Source organism: Talpa occidentalis, unplaced genomic scaffold, assembly GCF_014898055.3.
Source record: "Talpa occidentalis isolate TD23 unplaced genomic scaffold, MPIMG_talOcc4v2.1 talOcc4.2, whole genome shotgun sequence".
NCBI classification, from domain to species: Eukaryota; Metazoa; Chordata; class Mammalia; order Eulipotyphla; family Talpidae; genus Talpa; species Talpa occidentalis.
Window position 1 is genome coordinate 73,790,614 of NW_023602073.1, and position 19,812 is coordinate 73,810,425.

Sequence of the window (19,812 nt, forward strand, 5' to 3'; positions counted from 1 at the left end):
TAAAGAAATTGGGTCTGGGAGTTAGGCTTAGGTTGGAATGATAATTCTGTCCTTCTCCCTAGGTGGTATCAGGCAGGTAATTTAATCTCTTTTATCCCTGGTTTATCATCTATTTCATTGGGATACAAATAGTTTCCTACTAGTCTTGTGTGGCTTAAAGGATATATGTCTGCTATATAAAGGTTACTCATTTTTACACCTTAATTTTTAAAAATTCATACTTTAACTTTTCCATTATTCTGTGAACCTATTCTCAGCATTATGTTAAAAATTATAATTTGGAGCTGATTCTAATTCATTTTAATGGCATTCATCAGTACTTAACTATAATATTATGTACTCTTATACTTATTTCAATTTATTTTATATTTAACATTTTAACCCATTTTACTTTGAGAAGGCAAGTGGATTAATGAGGATGAGAAGGGAAAGAGAAATTTGGCTACTGGAGGAAACAATTTCTTTGATAAATTTGATAAAATTTTCCAAACTTTAGGTGGTGTGGTTCTACTTGCCAAGGAAGCCATATAAGTAGTATGTTTATTTGGTCACATACACTTTAACTGTAAAGTCGTTGTGGTTGTAAATCATAATTTCTTAGTAATTAAAGATTCAAGAAAGATGAATAAATAATCCAGTTGAGGAAGATGATTATAGAAAATTCCTTAGATTAAAAAAAATGGGGACATGTGTTATAACAAGGAAGAGCTTTCAATTATTTGGGAAATTATGTTTTACCTTTTTGCTAAGATGTGATTTTTTTCATTGCAGTAATATCAGTTTAATATGGCATATGGCTTTCAGATGCACAACATCATAATTTGACTTCTGTCTATATTAAATTGTGATGACCAAGTATACTTTACCTTCTTGCTGAGTGAGTTTTAATGTTTGTCTATACTTCATATTTTGGAGGCTATATAAAGGAATTTTCTTACCTCTGCTATAATCTGCATTTCAAACTTAACTTAATAAATTCTCTGGAAGTTTTATTTTATAATCTAAAGTCTACTGCTGTTGACCTCAAAACTCCAAATATGATAGAATTCATGTGGAGGGTTGATGAAGTGCATGCTTAAGAATTTCCAGAGATGTGTGGTGGGTGAAGGAGACATCAGGAGTAGGAAGTTCACTAACTTTTGACTTCTTCTGTCAGGCTGTGCAGGATTGTTTATACCTTGAGAGAGAGTACTTTACAAGTACATTTTTAGAAAACATACACTGCAACCTTCCTATTTCAGACTCTAGGATAGGGCTTTTTGTCCTATGCTCCAGAAATAAGAAAAATGTAATTCTTAGGAAAGAACTGGAGATTTTGTTAAAAGTTATGTGTTGCTATGGAAACATTAAATGTCTTCTCTGAGCAGAAATATGTAGGGTATTACTGAGTACAGTTGACACTTGAACAACCCAAGCTCAAATTGCATAGGCCCACTTACATGTGAATATTTTTCAATAAATATCATCATCAATATACATATATACATAAATTATCAGTAGATGAATGAATACTTGTGAATAAATGCCCTTTTCACAGTATCTTTTCATTTTTGCTATTTAGTGTCAGTAACATGTATAACATTCACAGTGTTTTATATCATTTAAGACAATGTTGATATAGGTCCTGAGAGATAATTAATGTTATAAACAGATGTTGTAATTTTATAGCATCAATAAATATAGTACAGTATATTTATGTATTTGCTCTTTATGATTTTCTTAATGTTTTCTGTAGCGTAGAGTATTATAGAATGCAGTGTATATTACATATAATATACAAAGTTTCCATTATTTGACTGTTATCAGTGAAGTATCAAGTCAGTAGCAGGCTATTAGTGGTTAAATTTGAGTCAGTCACATGTTATACTCAGATTTTTGATTGTGTGGGGATCAATGCTCTTAGTCTCTACATTGTTAAACTACAACTGTAGTTTAATATGTCCAAAAAGGGGGTCAGGCCAAGTCTATGTTACAATAAAAAAGGAACAGTTGCAGAAAAATGAATATTTCATATGAAGAATGAATACCACTTATAATAGTAAGTGACAACATTGATTTATTTCAATCCCCAAAATAAATGCATTAAATCTTTTCTTTTCACATCATTGTAATAATTATATCCATTACGCTTCTGATACCCATGAGATGTTTAGATGTGATGAATACAACCCTGATTGGAATATTGTGATAATGACCAAACTGTTCTTCCTGCTGTCAACCCCACACTTTTCTATTTTAGTCCATCTTATTCACCATCACCAGCTTTATCTTTCTGAGGCTATCTTCCATCCAAACCTTTTATGATTTCTCTGTGAATACACAAGGATTGCTCCTGGTATGATAACATGTTCTTCTCTCCTCCTTTCTACTTGGCATCATCTATAAAATATTCAAGGCCTCTCATGCCTTCCCTTATCACAGGTGGAAATGATTCCACCCACTTCTGTCTTCTTACCTTACATTATATTGTCTCTTAGATATTAGTGCCAAGTTAGCCACTTACACAGTTTTGAAATGTTACTTAACCTATTTGGGCCTCCATTGCCTTATCTATGAAGCAAAGAAATTGGATTAGAGTCAAATTAATTTGATGAGCCACATAGTCTTTATCACTCAACTCTGCCATTAGCAGACATAGGTAATATGTAAATGAACAAACTTGATTATCCCATAAAACTTTATTTACAAAAATAGGCAGTCAGCCAGATTTAGCCCATGAGTGATAGTTGACCAATCCCTGCAGTATACTATAACCTTTTAGTCTCCTTTGAGTGCTAAAATTTTATGAGAAGATAAAAAGTCATTTCTGTGTCTAACTTCAGAAGGCCGAAGTTTGTCCTCACACTATATCTTCATGAGATATTACCCTAGTTAATTGTTATTGATGATGATGGATAACACTGGCCTTACTCTCTCCCCAGCACATTTCACATGGTAGTGTATATTCTGTTGACAAAGTAAATGCAAAGAGATACTTCATTTCTGCAGCAGAAATTTCTGACCAGAGCATGAATGGGTCACAATCTTGTCATCAGGGTAGGGTGGAGTAAATTATATGGTAGAGAAACTCAACAAATAGTGTTGGTTGGATGAGTAATAAAATTGGGAACACAATCTTTTGTGCTACTTTTATGTAAAAAATAATCTTTTATATATCCTTTTGCTTCTATAGTCTGTGATAAAAATTGTACCTTCTTGGCAGAATAGATCAATAAAAGTAACCAGTCTTAGATTCAATGAGGCCAGATTTGATTTACATTTTGTTTAAGTCAAAAATGAAGGCTGGATGGTAAATGGGCTTCTTTTTTTCTCCCATAGAGTTTATTTTTATTCATTTTTATTTAGTATTAGTTAGCACCTTCTGATAGCTCTCTATCATATTCAACAATGCCACACTCAGTATGCATGATTTTTTTTGACTGAAGTTACTAAGTAAGTCTGGTAGACATTTATAAGGCAACAAAAGCCTTTATATATGATATATATATATATATATATATATATATAGAGAGAGAGAGAGAGAGAGAGAGAGAGGCAACAAAAGCCTTCATATATTCATTTGAATACCATTTTTAATATGGTATTGAAAAATACCATATTTAGTATTTGAAAAAGATGGTATTTGGTATGTTTCAACTTTTTGTCTAAGGGGAGCTGAGTGTCTATTTGTAGTCTCACCTTTAAAAGCAAACTCCTATATCCAGAGAAGTCTTGTCATTGTTATTGACTTGAGGCTCATCTGGTGATTTCTTTACCCTTGTATCCTATCTGATTTTCATTTCCTTAGTAAGAAGAGTTGGAGTTCCATATCAGACTTTCTTATGTATTTGTTCCCTGCTTTCCTCCAAAATTTCCTGTGCAAGTAAGCTGTACTGCATAAGATTTCTTTACATGTCTACTGTTTAGAAACTTTGCTGTTGTTTTATCTGTCTGGATCTTTATTTACTAATTCAGAATTGGTCTGCCAAGAAAACAGGTTTCAATCCCTGTTGTCAGTCTATTGGGCACATGCTGGGTCGTCAGACATAACAAATCATCAGAAGCATTGCGACATTTTGGTCTAGATAATTCTGCTAGCATGTAGTGAACCTACCATCAGTATAAAATATATCATTTTTTATTCTTGCAGCTTCAGAATTTTAGATGGATATGAGACATAGTTTAAGAAACTCAATTCCTAAGCAAATGCATTCTTGACATCGGTTAGAAAATAATAATTCTCACCACAGAAGAATCATTCACTCTGCAGAAAGTCTGCTTCATAATTTCTTTAAGTAATTGGTTTCCCTTGATTTTTATACTGTTTTACCTGTCAGAAACCCTGAAAAGCCATAAATTTAGAGGTTAATATTCAGAACCACCATCAGTAAAAAGAACTCAAAAGATGAAGCAATACTGTAATTACAGTCTTATGTGATGATAAATCAACCCAATCTCCAGGAAGACATCTCTGTGCAATGTGAAGTGCACCTCAAGTCACACCACATTTCATGCACTAGTCATTCATTCTTGTAATTTGGGAGTTAACCTTGACTCTTTCTTCTCCCCTTTTGTCAATATAAATTGGCCAACAAATTCCACCACTTTTATCTCTAAATAGCTCTCTAATCTCTGCCCTCCTGTTCATTCTCACTGCCAGTGAAATTCAAGTCACTAACTCAACACATATATATTTAGGGCCAATTACTTGATAGTCACTGTTCTAGAAATTGGAGAAGCAGCTATTAAAAGAATAAACAATATTTTCCTTAAGGACATTGCATGCTTATTGCAATTTCATTATTTCTTGCTTTAAGTATAATACTCATCTTAAGCTTTCAACTTCCTCTCTGTGGATTTTATCCCCTACACTAATGGCACAGTTGTCCTTCTGACAGACTATCTGGATCATTTATATCTTGTATTTGGATACTCTTTATCATCAACTTTGCAAGTGCCAATTTTAGTAGCTGTGAGCCAAATCTGCTTTTCTAACCTTATCTCCTACTTTTTATCTCGTTGTTCTCAGTGACACTGGACCAACTGCTACTCTAGAATAGACTGAGATGAGGTTTTCATGGTACTCTTATGACTTTACACTTATCATTTTGCTGAAAATTCTATACACCCATTTCTACTTAAAGTATTCCTACTCAACTTTGTAAAGGAAGTCATATTTGCCCTGTGTAGACTGTTAATTTCTTCATCTGTAACACAGAAATTTTTTAAAGCATGCTTTTATAAAGCTAACAATTATAAAATTCAAATTACTTTTGACCTTGATTTTGATTCCACAACTTTATTCCTATTAGATCGTCTGCTTCTCAAAGGTACACATATTTCTTCTTTGTACAGAACAATAACTTTATTGACTAATGGCAAAGATAAATGGATGAGGCACCCAAGAATTTCTGTGCTATTTCTTAAAATAATGGTTTGGGTAACATGGATATTACTTTAAGAAAGGTGTACTTTCAACTGTATCCTATTCTCTGAGTCTAATCTGATCACCAGTGGGTGTATGGACCTTAAAGTCAAAATCATCCAAAACCAAAAGAGAAAAAAGTAAACATATTCCTTTAAAATCTTATGCAAAATAGTATTCAGTTTCAATGTGTTTTCTATGTAGACATAGTTTAAAATCGCAGTTTTAAGAAGTCTGATATTGTCTAGTACAGTTACCTGAGAGGAATAACATCCTTTCCAAAAGGCACTTACATAAAGATACTCATAACCTTAGAAATACAAAATCTTACCTCATTCTTTTATGTATTATAATGTTAAAGAACTTAGTAAGATTTTTACCAAGTAGGAAAGAAATCTTTATTCATTTTTAGTATTATACTTTGTTTATCTGTTTTATAGAATATGCAGGATTTTTTTTTGCAAATTTCAGTTTAATAAGTCTGACTTGCCCCTGCTCCAATTCCAAATTTAGCCAGAATTGTGAGAGCTGAGCTTCCATGGAATTGAGTGACATGGAACAAGTTATGCTTTCAATTACTCCTCCCTTTTCATTAAAGCTTTGTTTCTGGGTCAACTTGGTCATGTCTGGATACCTCTTCCTTGATTGAAAGTTCTTAATTAGGAAACTCTTTAGTGCTGCAAGCAAGACATGCCACACATTCTTACTATAAGTGGTGGAATCTCAATTTGGTTTCCTCTCTCTTACCTGCATAATTTTGGAGTTAAGTGATTCTTCTTCTGATTTAGACTTGGGTTTTGGATCTTGTGTAAATTGCTGAAGTAACTAGTAGTTAGAATAAGTGAAAAGAAGTTTGAGTAATAAAGATTTTTTTTAAGTTGTTATGATAGCTATGAAAAGTGAGCAGAAAATTAGTGGGTTGAGGTTTCAGATGTGATCTGTTATTTTAAGTACATAATGACCTTTCAAGATTTGGGGAAACATATTATAATTGGCAAATTTTTTGAATGATAATGGTATTTGAGAACATGGGTATGGTTTTTTAACAAGGCTACAATGCATTTATAAAACTGTTAAATAATTTTGAAAATTACATCAGTTTGAACATACATGTTAAACGGCTCAGAATAATTGAAACAAAGTATTCTAGTTTCCTGTGTGCAGAAGAGACCTGAAAGATGGCAGTTTTTTCCATCCCCATTCTCATCTTAAGGGATCCAAATGTGTTAATATATTTCTTTGAGTGTCCCTAGGTCTTTGCTGTAAATCTTTATCTTTTAGACACACTTCCATGCTATGGTGCCATCATTCTGCTCTGAACCCTGTTAAAGATAAATTTCTGCATGTTCAAAATATATGTACTTCCTCCAGGAATGCTCATTATGTGATTACATGCCATGATGTAGTTTGAAAGAACTCTGATGTTGGGACTCAGAATGTTAGGAATGGATCGATGGGATTATAAGGGGACAGAATAGTTTTTGCAATCTGTCAAATCACATGAAAGTGGTAGTTAATATGCTTTCTCAGTATACACTGATGCTGTTCAAGACACACTGTAGTTGGGACAATATATGATAAAAGAAGCAATATAACATTTTAAGGAGGGCATAGTATTTGGAGTCTTACTTCATCATTTCCTCTTCTGTGATCTTGAACATGCCTTATTCTTTCATAATAGAACATGATAATACCTACCTTATTGGGTATAGTCAAGAGGATAAAATGAGATGGTTTAGTTTTGACCTCTTTATGAACTGTTTTATGCTGCAGTGAAAATGGACCAGTATGTGTAATATGGGATTTGATTTCCATGTATATATTTCTATAAACCAATTCCACATTAGGGCATAGCCACTTTATAAGTTAATATATATCTATGACGATTTTACATAAACTCATATCCACAACTATTGTATATATTTACATCATGGTTTCTTATCATAACCTCAGAGATTTTCATTTTCTGCCACTTAGGGTAGAGTTTCAGAGAGTTAGAAATAAAGAGGAGAAGAATCCTTACATACCCTAAAACCTCTACATTCCGGTAGCCTTATGACTTATCTCCATTCAATGAGTTTGACTTCAAGCCATGTGGATATAAATGATTATATTCTAAGTGAATAATGCTACAGTTAAAAAGAAACCACATTTCTATAGGGCAATAATGACAATTCCATAGTAAAACAGGGGGCAAAACAAAAATAGAAAATACATACAGACAATAATTTTACCAAGATACAAATCAAACATTTTCATTATTTTTATTATTTGTAGATGGGGCACACTGAGAGGAGCACAAGGACAGAAAGAAAAATTTTGGGTATGTAACTCTGCACCTGAATTACTACTGTGAAGTGAATATGCTACTGTCTTATTCTACTCCTTTCCTAGTCCCTGCTTTGCGTTATTTGGTCACGTTAAGTCACTGTAATATTGGCTTTATTAATTGCAATATCAGTATTTTATCCAGTATAAAATTTAAAATTATATCATCATGAGAGTTTTCTCTCACTTCCTCTTATTTCAAATTGTGAAAAAAAAATGAGTCAGTATTTATTTTTACAAAGAATCAACAGAAACTCTTTTTGCTCTAGCATCATGTATATTAAATTTAAACTAATGCTTAGACTTCTCTGGTATTTGTAGATCAATATTGCATTTTATATTATTTTTGCTCTAGATTATTTCTTTGTAATTAATAATATATCTATATCTAAACCTAGATATCTGTATTTCTACCTAGGTATAGATATATTTACTCAGCAAAAATTATTCAGTGTTATATGCTAAGTAAGAGCTGTTATGGATTAAATATGTTAATCAAAGAATTGTTTTTGTATCTGTTTACCTCAGGAATAGCTTTTCCTTTTGCCAGTTACAATCTATATATTTATTTACTGAGAAAGAACCAATGTCTAGTTTAAAAAAATAATAGAAAGTTACAAAAGAGTTTGGAGAAGATTAGAATATATTATTTCAAGTATTCAATTGATTAAAATAAGTGATAAGTTGTCCCATATTCTTATATACATATTTACATATTATCTTGTTTTTCAGAAATAGAATAAAGTCTAGGTTATGATATTCATCATAGAATTTTAATGTGCATAGTAGAGAGTATACCATAATTTATAAAACACTAAGTATTAGGACTTGTACACATTAGAGTGATTCATGGGTCACTCCTTTTGTCGTGATTATACATGGAAATACTATATTTTTAAGTAAAATGATGTTTCTCCATATTTAAATATTTTAAAATCTTCCTCATTAAAATGAAGCTCAAAATTTCCAATATTAATGTTAATTTTCAATAGTTAAAATTTATAATGTGTGAAAGATGATATGTTGTTTGAATTCCTGCAGGTAAGTTTCTGCGTGGAATTTTTATTAAATGAATTTGAAGTGTGATTCAATTTCATAATAAAATATTTAGAGAAAAAAACCAAATTCTTTGTTTAATCTATTTAACATAGCAGTTTTTAGCATGTAGCATGTTTAAGCTATGATTTAACATATTAACTGAATATGAACATATTAAGTTCAAATAAAAACTTTCTGTGATCCTTTCACCCTCAATATCATCATTCCCAGTATAGCCCCATACAAATTCACACACACACATTTAGTATACGTACACACATATATATACATAACACACAAACATTCACTCATACTCACCACATACATGCACACTGTCCTCGAAATTTCTTTCTCTCTAGGTACTATTATTCTGAACTTACTACTCATTGAAAAGTTTCAATTCTATGGGTAAAGGAAAAGGATTTATTCCTATTGTCCCTTTCAGGTAAATAATTTAGTATAAGGGGTAGGAATATAGGAATTGTATGAGCATTTGGTACATTTATTAAGTTCAGTATTTGGGTTGATTTTTCTCCAATAAACTGTATATTCATCTTCGACCAGTATCACATCTACCTTACTTACCCATAGATCCAAAAGGCATTCCAACTTGGAAATGTATTCCAACCAATTTGGAGTAAACAATATATTTTTTTAAAGATTTATTTATTTTTATACAAGAACCAGGGTACAGGCCAGATGCACGGGAGGGTGAGAAGATTTACCAGAGACAGAGCGGGGAACAGAACAGGCAGACTGACGAAATACACTGCTGAGGGGGAGCAGCAGGAGAGACAGGAGAGGTCTGCTTCGCCACTTGGGATTCTCCCTGGCCGGCCAGGATCGAATCCATGCTGCAGAGTCTATGGACAGCTTCACAGTGTAGCGCTCAACAGCCTGCACCAACAGGGAGGCCCTAAAAAATATTTTTTGAGTAAATTAATTCTATTAATCCATGCATTCATGAAGAATTAGTCATTAAAAGTTTTAATTTTATATAAAACAATATTGGTTGAATTAAAATGAAATTTTAAGTGCTATTTTACTGTTTATCAGAATTGTGAAGGGTCTGAGATGGAATGCTACCTGTATTAAGACACCTGAATCAAAGGAAAGGAGTTGTAAATTGATATAATTAAATTAACAGCCAGATGTCACAGCATTGTTTCCCCAAACATCAGTCTTGCAGTGATGTGATAGGCAATAGAATTTCTCTATAGAGGCAGAAAACAAAGGTATATCTCTGTTTATATTCAGGAAAAAAGGTAGACAATCGCCAGCTTTCCTAGAAGAAGAGAAAAAAAAATGTTCTATTAAGATAAACTGAAAAATATCCTTTGTTCTTACCCTAACTCCTAGGAATATAAATATATCTTTCCAAGGACTAGATAAACACCACATACTATCTCCAGAAGCTAGATTTTATTCCTTTTGATTTGTAAATACCATGGTGGGAGAGAATGTTCCTGTACTCCTGGCACCCTGGGCCTTAATTTAGGGCCCTTACTGGCCCCTAATTCTTTAATCTTCTTGGTGATATAAGAGAAATTTTATTATCATTTTGGATCAGATCAATTAGACAAATGGCCACAGATCTAATTCTCATTCTATATGAAGATAAAGTATTTCTGGAAGAAGTAAAAGTAAACGTTCCCTGATTTTAGACCTTTTATACTTTTTTGTGTATTTGGAACTAAGATTTTTTAGAAGAATATTGAGAATATTTCTGGAAGAAGTGAAAACAAAAGTTCCCTGTGTTTAGAACTTTTATACTTTTTGCGTGTTGGGGGACTAAGATTGTTTTACAAGAATATTGAGAATTTCATGGACATTTTATTTCACACAATTAATGCGAATGTTTTCAAATATTTCCAAATAGTCCTATGATGTAGTAAATTATTTATTTTTTAAAAGAGATTTATTTATTTATTTATACAAGCACTGGGTACAGTCAGAAGCACGGGAGGGTGAGAGAATTCACCAGAGCCAGAGTGGAGAGCAGAACAGTCAGACTGACAAGTACACTGCTGAGGGGAGCAGTGGGTGGCAAGAGAGGTCGGCGCGTCATGTGGGACCCTCGCCCGGCAGCTGGGGATCGAATTGGTGCTGCAGAGACTGCGGGCAGCTTCGCAATCCAGCGTTCAACTGCTGCACCACTGGGGAGGCCCTGATGTAGTAAATTATTATAAAAAGATAAATGGATGCTTTCCACTACCAAAATGTTATAGAAGCAAAGGATAAATTCCGTCCACAAAATAAATCCAAACTATAACAGAATTAAGTTCCTAAGCTTATGTTTTTTAAGAAACAAGAGAGCCAAATCTGGAGAAAATTGTCTGTCCTGGGAGTCTTTGAAAGGTTTGGACATAGTGGATTTGCAATAGGCAGAGAGACACCTCTACGTAAAAGAACACCTCAGTGGAGTGGAATTTAGAGGAACTTCAAACAGTTCTTCCTGAGGAATATCTACTGAATCGTGGAGTAGTGTGAGTAACTGAGGAGGGAAGATGTAAAGGCAAAATGAAATCTTCTGTGGCAGTGCAGAAACTGGGGAAGGAATTCAACAGATGAATAGCTGAGACAACTCTTGATAGCTACTGTCATTGGTATTTTTGAAACCAAGTATGGAATAAGTTTGATAAAATCTTCTCTACAGTCCTGACCTAATTCAGTTCCTGACTAAACGGAGGTGATAAGTCTGTCACTGTATCTGTCTGGGAGAAGAAAGGGTTATATTTCTTTGAAAAATGACCCCAGCATCAGTCTCTATAATTATTACGCCAAGATATCCAGCATCCATTTAAAAATTATGAGATACATGAAGCAGAAAAATGTGAGCAATAACCAAAGGAAAAAAAACTAATAATAGGAACAACAGATGATACTTTATGTGGGTTTTCACCATTATAGATCACATATTTAAAATATGGATGAAAAGATGCAAAATTTCAAACAAGGATTTTGATATATTAAAAAATAAATTCATGAACTTGTGATGCAATGTCCAAAATTAAGAGCTCACATATTGGTTAAATAGCAAAGAGAATAAATGATCTTAAAAAAATTCATTAAAATTAAAATTCATTAAAATTCATTTAATCTAAATTATAGTATACAGAGGAAAATATGATCTAAAATTGTGTGTACAGACAGGTGGGACAAAAGCAAACTGTAATTGTATTTTGCTTGTGTTTATATTTTCTGAATAAGAGATGAATAGAAATGAAAGAGGAGGACATTAGCAGAGTTTCAGTTGATACTGAGTAGGTAATAGAGGATTTTATGAAAACATTATATCAAATATGTTTGATAATATAGATGTTTCCCAAGATACTACACTTGGGATACAAAACTTATCAAAATTCACACAAGATGAAAACAGACAATCAGAATAGTTATGATACTCTTTGAAAAGTTGACTCTGTATTAAAAACATTCTCACAAAGAAATGGTAGGCTCAAATAACTTTCACTGTGAATTCTTTCAGATATTTAAAGAACAAATAAAACCAACTTTACCTCAAACTCTTTTAGGGGATTGAGAAATAAAAACAGTCCCAGCTTATTTTATAAACCACCAAAACACCAATATCAACATTTGACAAGGGTAATACAAGAAAGGAAAATTACAAGTTTATATCTCTCATGTACATAAATAAAATTCTAAGCAACATATTTTAATCAAGAAATATATTAAAGGATACTTCATCATGATCATGTGAGGTTTATCCCAGGATTACAAAATTTATTTTAAATATTATAATCAATCAATGTTACCACATTATCAGAGTAAAGGAAGGGGAAAACCCATGATTATCTTAATAACAGAAAATGCAGTAATAAAATTCTGCGCCTGAATGAATATTCCGTTGTTGCTCAACAACTTGGCAGCTTAAAACAACATACCTTTATTATCTCAGTTTCTGTGGCTCAGAAGTCCAGTCAACTTACATGGATTCTCTCTCTCTGCTCAAATCTCACAATGATACAATCAAAATATTTTCTGGGCAAGGTTCCTTCTGGAGATCCAAGTCTTCCAAGCTCACATGGTTGTTATCCAAATTAATTTCTTGTGATTGTGGAACCATGTTCCCATTTTCTTGCTGGCTGTCAACTGGGGGCCACTCTTAGGTCCTAGAGGCAGTGGCAGTTGCTTACTTCCTCATAGCGTTCTCACAGATTCTCTCCCACAAGACCATTAGAAACAGCATCTGACTTCTGGACCCTCTTTTAAAGGACTCCCCGATGGGGTTTGGCAGAATTATCTCCCTCTTGATAAATTCACAGTCAGTTGATTATAGATTTGAATCATGTCTTCAAAATCTCTTCAACTTTGTCATATAACATAGACCATTCACACAACATAGCATGTTCTCAGCTCCTGCTCACAGTCAAGTAGAGACAATTATGACAGGCAAGTATACAAGCATCAGGAGATTATACAGAGCAGAGACACTTGGAATCTTGGGAGTCATTTTAGCCTTCAATCCATGCTTCTCTTTCCATACAGAATAATGTTAGCAGTGCTCCTGCTGGCAGCAATTCAACAACATGCTGTCACTTTTACTATTATTTTCTCAGTATGGATGTCCTACCTCCCCATCTGGCCTCACAACCTACCAACCTCCTTCAGTTTTATGACCTAATTATAACAATTTGTTTCATAATTTGGTGTTTATACTTTTTATTGTTTCCCTTTTTTCTTAATCTCCCCTCCCTCTTTTGTCACCTGGTCAATTTTTGCTCAGGATTTACTATGCATGTCATGTGGCACTTCACCCACAACTTCTTTGAATCATCCACAAAAAGGAGATGCCCCCCACTGATTTCAGTTGCACCCTGTACATATTTCCACCTTAGTGCTTGCCTTTTGTTGGTCATCTTCATTTGACCATAAGCTCCCTAAACATAGGACAGTGTGCCATTTACCTTATTCCCTCCAGGGCCAAGTGAGTCATTCACAAAGAAGACACCGTAACTTTAACTGTAGCTTGTGCGCCATCTTCTGATATGGCACTTTAAACCCTCATGCATAAGTTACCATTGTACTCTGGAGGACTCAGAAGTATCATTCCAATTCTGGCTGTTGCCAGCATGTGTGTTCATGTGTGTTAACCTAAAAAGTGAATAATATAATTGTTTTATTCTTATTTAGAAGATATTTAATTTCTTAATAATTACAATTTATAGTAAGTCAAAGACATTTAATGCTACTTATAAGCACCATGTTTTTTACATACTGGGTTAAAAAATATTTAAGTATGATACTCATTTTTCCCCCCCTTTCTACAGATTGCTGCCAACTCCTGGGGAAAGTCATGGGGCGAGAATGGCTATTTCAGGATTCTTCGAGGAGTAAATGAATCTGACATTGAAAAGTTGATTATTGCAGCTTGGGGCCAAATGATGAGTTTAGATGAACCATAGCATACCATTAAATTTCTTCAACACTATGCATTTAACCCCTTAAGTTAAAATTCAGCAATGTAAGGTGCTCTGTGACAGTGGGATCTTTTTCTCTTCACCTTGTTATTATGATGTGTCTGTTTTCTGGTTTTACCCCAAGCTCTATGTTTCTGCTTCATATTACTGAGTATATAGAAACACAAATAGAAGGCGGTAGAGTGGGTAAATACCTCTCAAGATCTCCAAATGTCTTCATCTTTCTCTCATGACAATGTCTTTTTTTACTTTGAGAGTTCACAACCAATGTGATGGTACTTATCTTAAAAGGTCATAACATTTCTGGAAATCACTGTTTTTCTCCTTGACCAATGAGAACTCTGGATAACAAAAAGTGATGGAAACTCACCAAATTACCATCTGTATGATTTTGTCCAGCCAATTAATGCTTTCTTTATTCAGACATTACTTCTGTTTTGCCAAAAGCAATGGTAATAGATTAATTGCTTTTTTCGATAACCTGACATTTTGTTTCTTTTCATTTGTCTAGAGGTGACTTGATCTGAACACAAAAGGAAAGCAACTCTCCATAGGAAATAACTGCTTGTTAGGATACTGTGTAAAGACCTGTGATGTGGAATGTTAAGCAACGGGCAAAGCTTAGCAGCTAACTATAAGAGTATAGTCCTGACATTTACACACACTCCTATTTTTGGAATACAGTATACTTTGTGTAAAGTCTATTAAAATCAATTGCAAAATTGTATTTGGAAAGATAACATATTTACTCCTGAAAACAGCAACATGATGCTGTGAGTCAGAAAGAATAAATACACTTTTATCACAACCAATTCACAGTTCACAGCTTGAGATTCTAAAAAGTAGCTAAATTGGCATTAATTTGCATCTAATTTTTATTTTAGTTTTCTATAGTCAGAGAAACAAAAATAGCATCATCATAATGGTTGGGAAAGGATATAATAACGTTTTAATAATTCACTGGCATCTTTAGTGGTGAACCAGTGAATAAAGAGGCAAGCTGAGCATTAAGTGAACATGGTCAGATATAATTACACTGGCAGGCTTTGCATGTTCTTAATTTCTGGGCACTCTCTCATCTTAATTTTCAGTGTGGAACTTTTTTATGTTGTTGTGTCCAAAGGTGCCCTGAATAGATAAGTCAGACATGCTGAAAATGTGAGGCTTCAGAGCACAGAACATGGAGTGTTGCTAAAATTGCTTTCTCTGTTAATCAGAAGAAGCATCTGTTCACACAGTTTTCCCCTAGAAAATATACACGAGGGAGATTCACCTTGTTAGTACCTGCCAATGTCCCCCCAAGTGGACTGAAAAAAAGATTTGGTTTTGACTCAGTTAGGATTCTCTACCAGCAGCCTCTGAGACAAGGTTTTGAGTACAAATAGTTTGGACACAGAAGGGAATGTTGAAAAGGGAGTGGGACAATATATAGGACAGTTGGGGCAGAGGGGTGGAGCTTTACTGAGCTGAGCACCACACAGGCAACAAGCTCTTATCCCACTGGAGACTGTCCACACATTCCTCAGATATGTGCACTCCAGAAAGATGTTTTTGGTTGAAGTCTGCTCTTGGGGGTTGTGAATTCTGTGATTGCTTTGAACTGGCATGAGGGTGGGAAGTCATTTCTAGTATCAAGAAAAATATACAAAGAAAAACAGATTCTAGTAGTTGGAGGTCAGGCTAATGTCCACTGAAATGATACAGTTGGGGTGCTGTGGGTTGGAAAACAACAGTGTCACTGCCACAGGTATCAAAATGAAGTTAAAATAACCCTTTCATGCTGCAGACTAACAAAGTAATAGATGATAATGCCTTAAAGTGCCAGGTGACTAAAATCACTTTTAAAAATACTTATGATACTAGGTTGATCCAATCTTATTGTTGTTATACATTTAAACCATTCTAATGACCTCAGCCAATGAGGAAATGGACCCAGAAGATGAGGAAAAATGAAAAAAAAATCATAGGAACCCACAGGAAGGTGGAAGATGTATTTGTCCAATAAGTACAGACTGTAAGCTAAAAAGGAGACAGACTGGCTGGGCCAGACATATACTCATGGAAATAGAAAAATGTTCCTGAGGTATGCTGAGTTAGTGCTTCCCCTGAGTGATGGTTCTCATTTACAACTTTAAAGAACATGTTTGGTTCTACTTGTCATCCAAAGTTCCTGCCTGAATTAACTTTCATAAAATAGTGATCATTTTAGTCCGTTGCTCACTTTAGGGATGAGATGTTTATAGAATTGACTACACTCATGACAGCATGGTCTCTTCTACACTGTGGACTTTCCCAACCTTCAGGTGTGTCCTTCCTAGACTGAGCGTGAACTGAGCAATGAGGAGGATCATATAGTTGGTACACATGTCTTTAGAGTTCCTGTTCATTTGCATGTATGGGAATCTTAGTATTTTTTTTTAAAGATTATTTATTTATGCAAGCATTGGGTATAGTCAGTAGTGCGGGAGGGTGAGAGAATTCACCAGAGCCAAAGTGGGGAACAGAAGAGGCAGATTGACTGAAATACACTGCTGAGGGGAGCAGCAGGCATGGCAAGAGAGGTCTGTTGTGCCATGTGGGACTCTCGCTGGCAGCCAGGGATTGAACCAGCGCTGCAGAGACTGTGGGCAGCTTCGCAGCCTAGCGCTCAACTGCTGCGCCACCAGGGGAGGCCACGGGTCTTACTATTTTATGTTAAGAGTATATGAGAGGAAAGTTGACCATAAAAAAACTCAGCCAAGACACTGTTTATCATAATGATACTACTATGAGCATGAGCACTAAGGTCTCCTTTTTTTCCTGTTCACTTAGAAGTATATGCCATTTATGTGCTTTTTTGTGAGTCTCGTTTAAATTGGCTACTGTGTAGAGCTTTTCTTGGAAAAAATAAGAAATATTCCCAATATTGGACATTAGATTAAATCTTGGTCATTCCATTTAGTTGAATAATGCTTCTTTCTTCAGGTTTCATTAGGATGTATATGTAAGAAAGAGGTGGGAAAGACCTGAAAATTGGTTGATGACCTTGTCTGCTTCCCAATGTTTGTGTGTAACCTCATTTTGTTCTAAACAACGACAAAATGTCCCCAGGTTCTTTAAATGCACACTCACAAATTGTCTTAAAATGCATGAAATTTGATAGTTGCCATTCAACTAGGAAAAAACTAAATATTTCTAACAGAAGGAATATAGTAAAATGAAATAGTTATATTTTTAATGGAGGTATGTCAGATTTTGTCTATGTTCTTTGCCAAAAACATTTTTGCAGCATAGCTAATGGGCCAAAAGGCATTTTTGTCATGAAAGATAAAATGACTGGTTGACTGTTGGGTTGGACAGTTTGGTTTCAAGTTTGGCTGTACAGTGACAAGTAGACATTGCAGTCTTAAAATAGTGGGTAATAACTATATATAATAATTTGATATAAATACAGTGATAAAACTTAACTGAAAGTGTGAGAAGAGAACATATATGTAAAGCCAGTTTACTTACTATAGTAGGAAATGATGATGGCATTTTGCACATGCTTTGGTGAACACAGTGATCCCTCCTAACCATGAAAACTAATGTTTACCAACCTATGGCAGATATAAAAGAGGCAGCTAGTAATTGACAATCATCTTCAAAGCATTAGTTACCAAATATTTAGCTAATTTATTAATAGTTACAACTGCTGGTTCTTTTGAGCTGTCCTTATCAAATTTATCACACAGTATTTGAAGTTAGAGGCTAAAAAAGTATCAAACTTTTTCTATCTCCATCAAAAGAAATGGTTATGTGAATCCTGAATCTCTTGAAAATGGTGACTTCTTTTTGCTATTTGATAGTGGAGAACATGTTGTATACAGAATTTTGGGATTTAGCAGGAAATATGACTTAAGGGTATGGTGAATTAGTGAGCATGGTATTGTGATGGAACATTTAAATATAGTCCAGATATATACAAACAGTTACACAGGATTCATACAATAATAAGAAATAGTAGCACCTGACAACATCTGTCACACAACTGTACATGATTTTCACAGTGCAATAAAAAGCTTAGTTACAACCATGCATCTTATGAAAGCAACCTAAGATGATGAGACAAAGATGTGGTTTATATGCAAAATGAAATACCATTCAGCTAAAAGCAAAGATGATATTTTACCTTTTGCAATAAAATGGAAGGAACTTGAGAGGGTTATGCAAAGCACAGTATGTCAGAAGGAAAAAGACACACTGGATGATTTCACCTATCTAAGTAATATTAAGAAACAGCAGATGAACAGATGAAACAAAATAAAAATAAGTGGATTTTGATAACCAAACTGAGGTTATCAAAGGTAAAGGGCTGGGGTAAGAGAGAGTAAGGATGGAGGGGATATAATGGATAGTGGTGGATTTTTTTTTTTTTTTAAAGATTTATTTATTTATTTATACAAGCACTGGGTACAGTCAGAAGCGCGGGAGGGTGAGAGAATTCACCAGAGCCAGAGCCGGGAGCAGAGCAGGCAGAAGGACCGAAGTACACTGCTGAAGGGAGCAGCGGGCGGCAGGAGAGGTCTGCGCACCATGTGGGACCCTCCTCCAGTGGCCGGGGAGCAGCCGGGGATCGAACCGGCGCGGCAGAGGCCGCGGGCAGCTTCACAACCCAGCGCTCAACCGCTGCGCCACCGGGGAGGCCCGGTGGATTTTTTTTTTATTGTTGTTTTTCTCTTTTTTTAAAGCAGTAATGTTCTAAGGCAGTAAGTACAGCAAGGCTGTGGCATGCTGTGTATGATAACCCCCTTTTCCAGTTCAGTGTGCAAACAAACAAAACAAATATGCAAGATTGTTTGGAAACTGATACCTTTCTTAATGAAAGGCGAGATGATAGCAAAAAAGAAATTTAATTAATGTCTGCTTTTGTGATGTTGTCTTTTATGACAGTATTGCTTAATGCCAGCTAGTTATACAATAAAAATATCTGTGGTGAAAATACTTGCTGTAAATAAGGTTGAATCTACCTAGAATTTGTGGAAGGGCTGAGAAGGGAATAGGGAGAGGGAATCAGTCCAGAGATGAGAAACTCTCAGGAGCTGCCATCATCTTACCACAGAAGGCACAAAGTGAAGAGGTGAGTGATAACTCTGTGTTCCTGGCCATAGGTGGAAATATGACTGACTGGGAGGAGTTGGAGACAATAGTGCCACCACGTTTGCCTCCTGAAGTGGGAGGCACTGAGGATTCTCCCTTCCTTGCACCTTCCTGATCCCTCTCATTGGCTGATTCTGCCAAAAGGCAACTGATAGAGGAGCTTATGGAATTAAGCTGAAAGGGTCCCTTTACCAGATAAAGAGGGGAGTAAAATTAGGGCAAGGGATAACTACAAGGGTAGACATAAAAATTATGGTTTTGCTTTATTCCATGTAGATAATGGAAATTAAGATTACATAAAGGAATAATTTCTTGGGCCTCCCTGGTAGCGCAGGCAGTAGAGTGCAGCGCTGTGAAGCTGTCCGCAGCCTCTGCAGTGCCGGTTCTACCCCTGCCGGCCTTGGAGCAACACACATAGCCAGCAGACCTCTCCTGTCTTGTCCTCTGCTCCCCTCAGCAGTGTGTTTCATCAATTTGCCTGTT

At 34.9% G+C, this 19,812-nt stretch overlaps 1 protein-coding gene across 2 annotated transcripts in view; it reads left to right on the forward strand.

Annotated features, from left to right (window-relative positions):
* The window catches only part of TINAG (tubulointerstitial nephritis antigen), a 90,624-nt gene extending 76,248 nt beyond the window's left edge, over window positions 1-14,376 (forward strand). For both annotated transcript variants that reach the window (XM_054698876.1, XM_037519876.1), the window contains 2 exons: window positions 7,682-7,727; window positions 14,062-14,376. In XM_054698876.1, the coding sequence (XP_054554851.1) occupies window positions 7,682-7,727; window positions 14,062-14,196 (181 nt within the window). In that variant the 3' untranslated portion in view covers window positions 14,197-14,376. The remainder of the gene's footprint in view (window positions 1-7,681; window positions 7,728-14,061) is intronic.
* The last annotated feature ends 5,436 nt before the right edge of the window (window positions 14,377-19,812 follow it).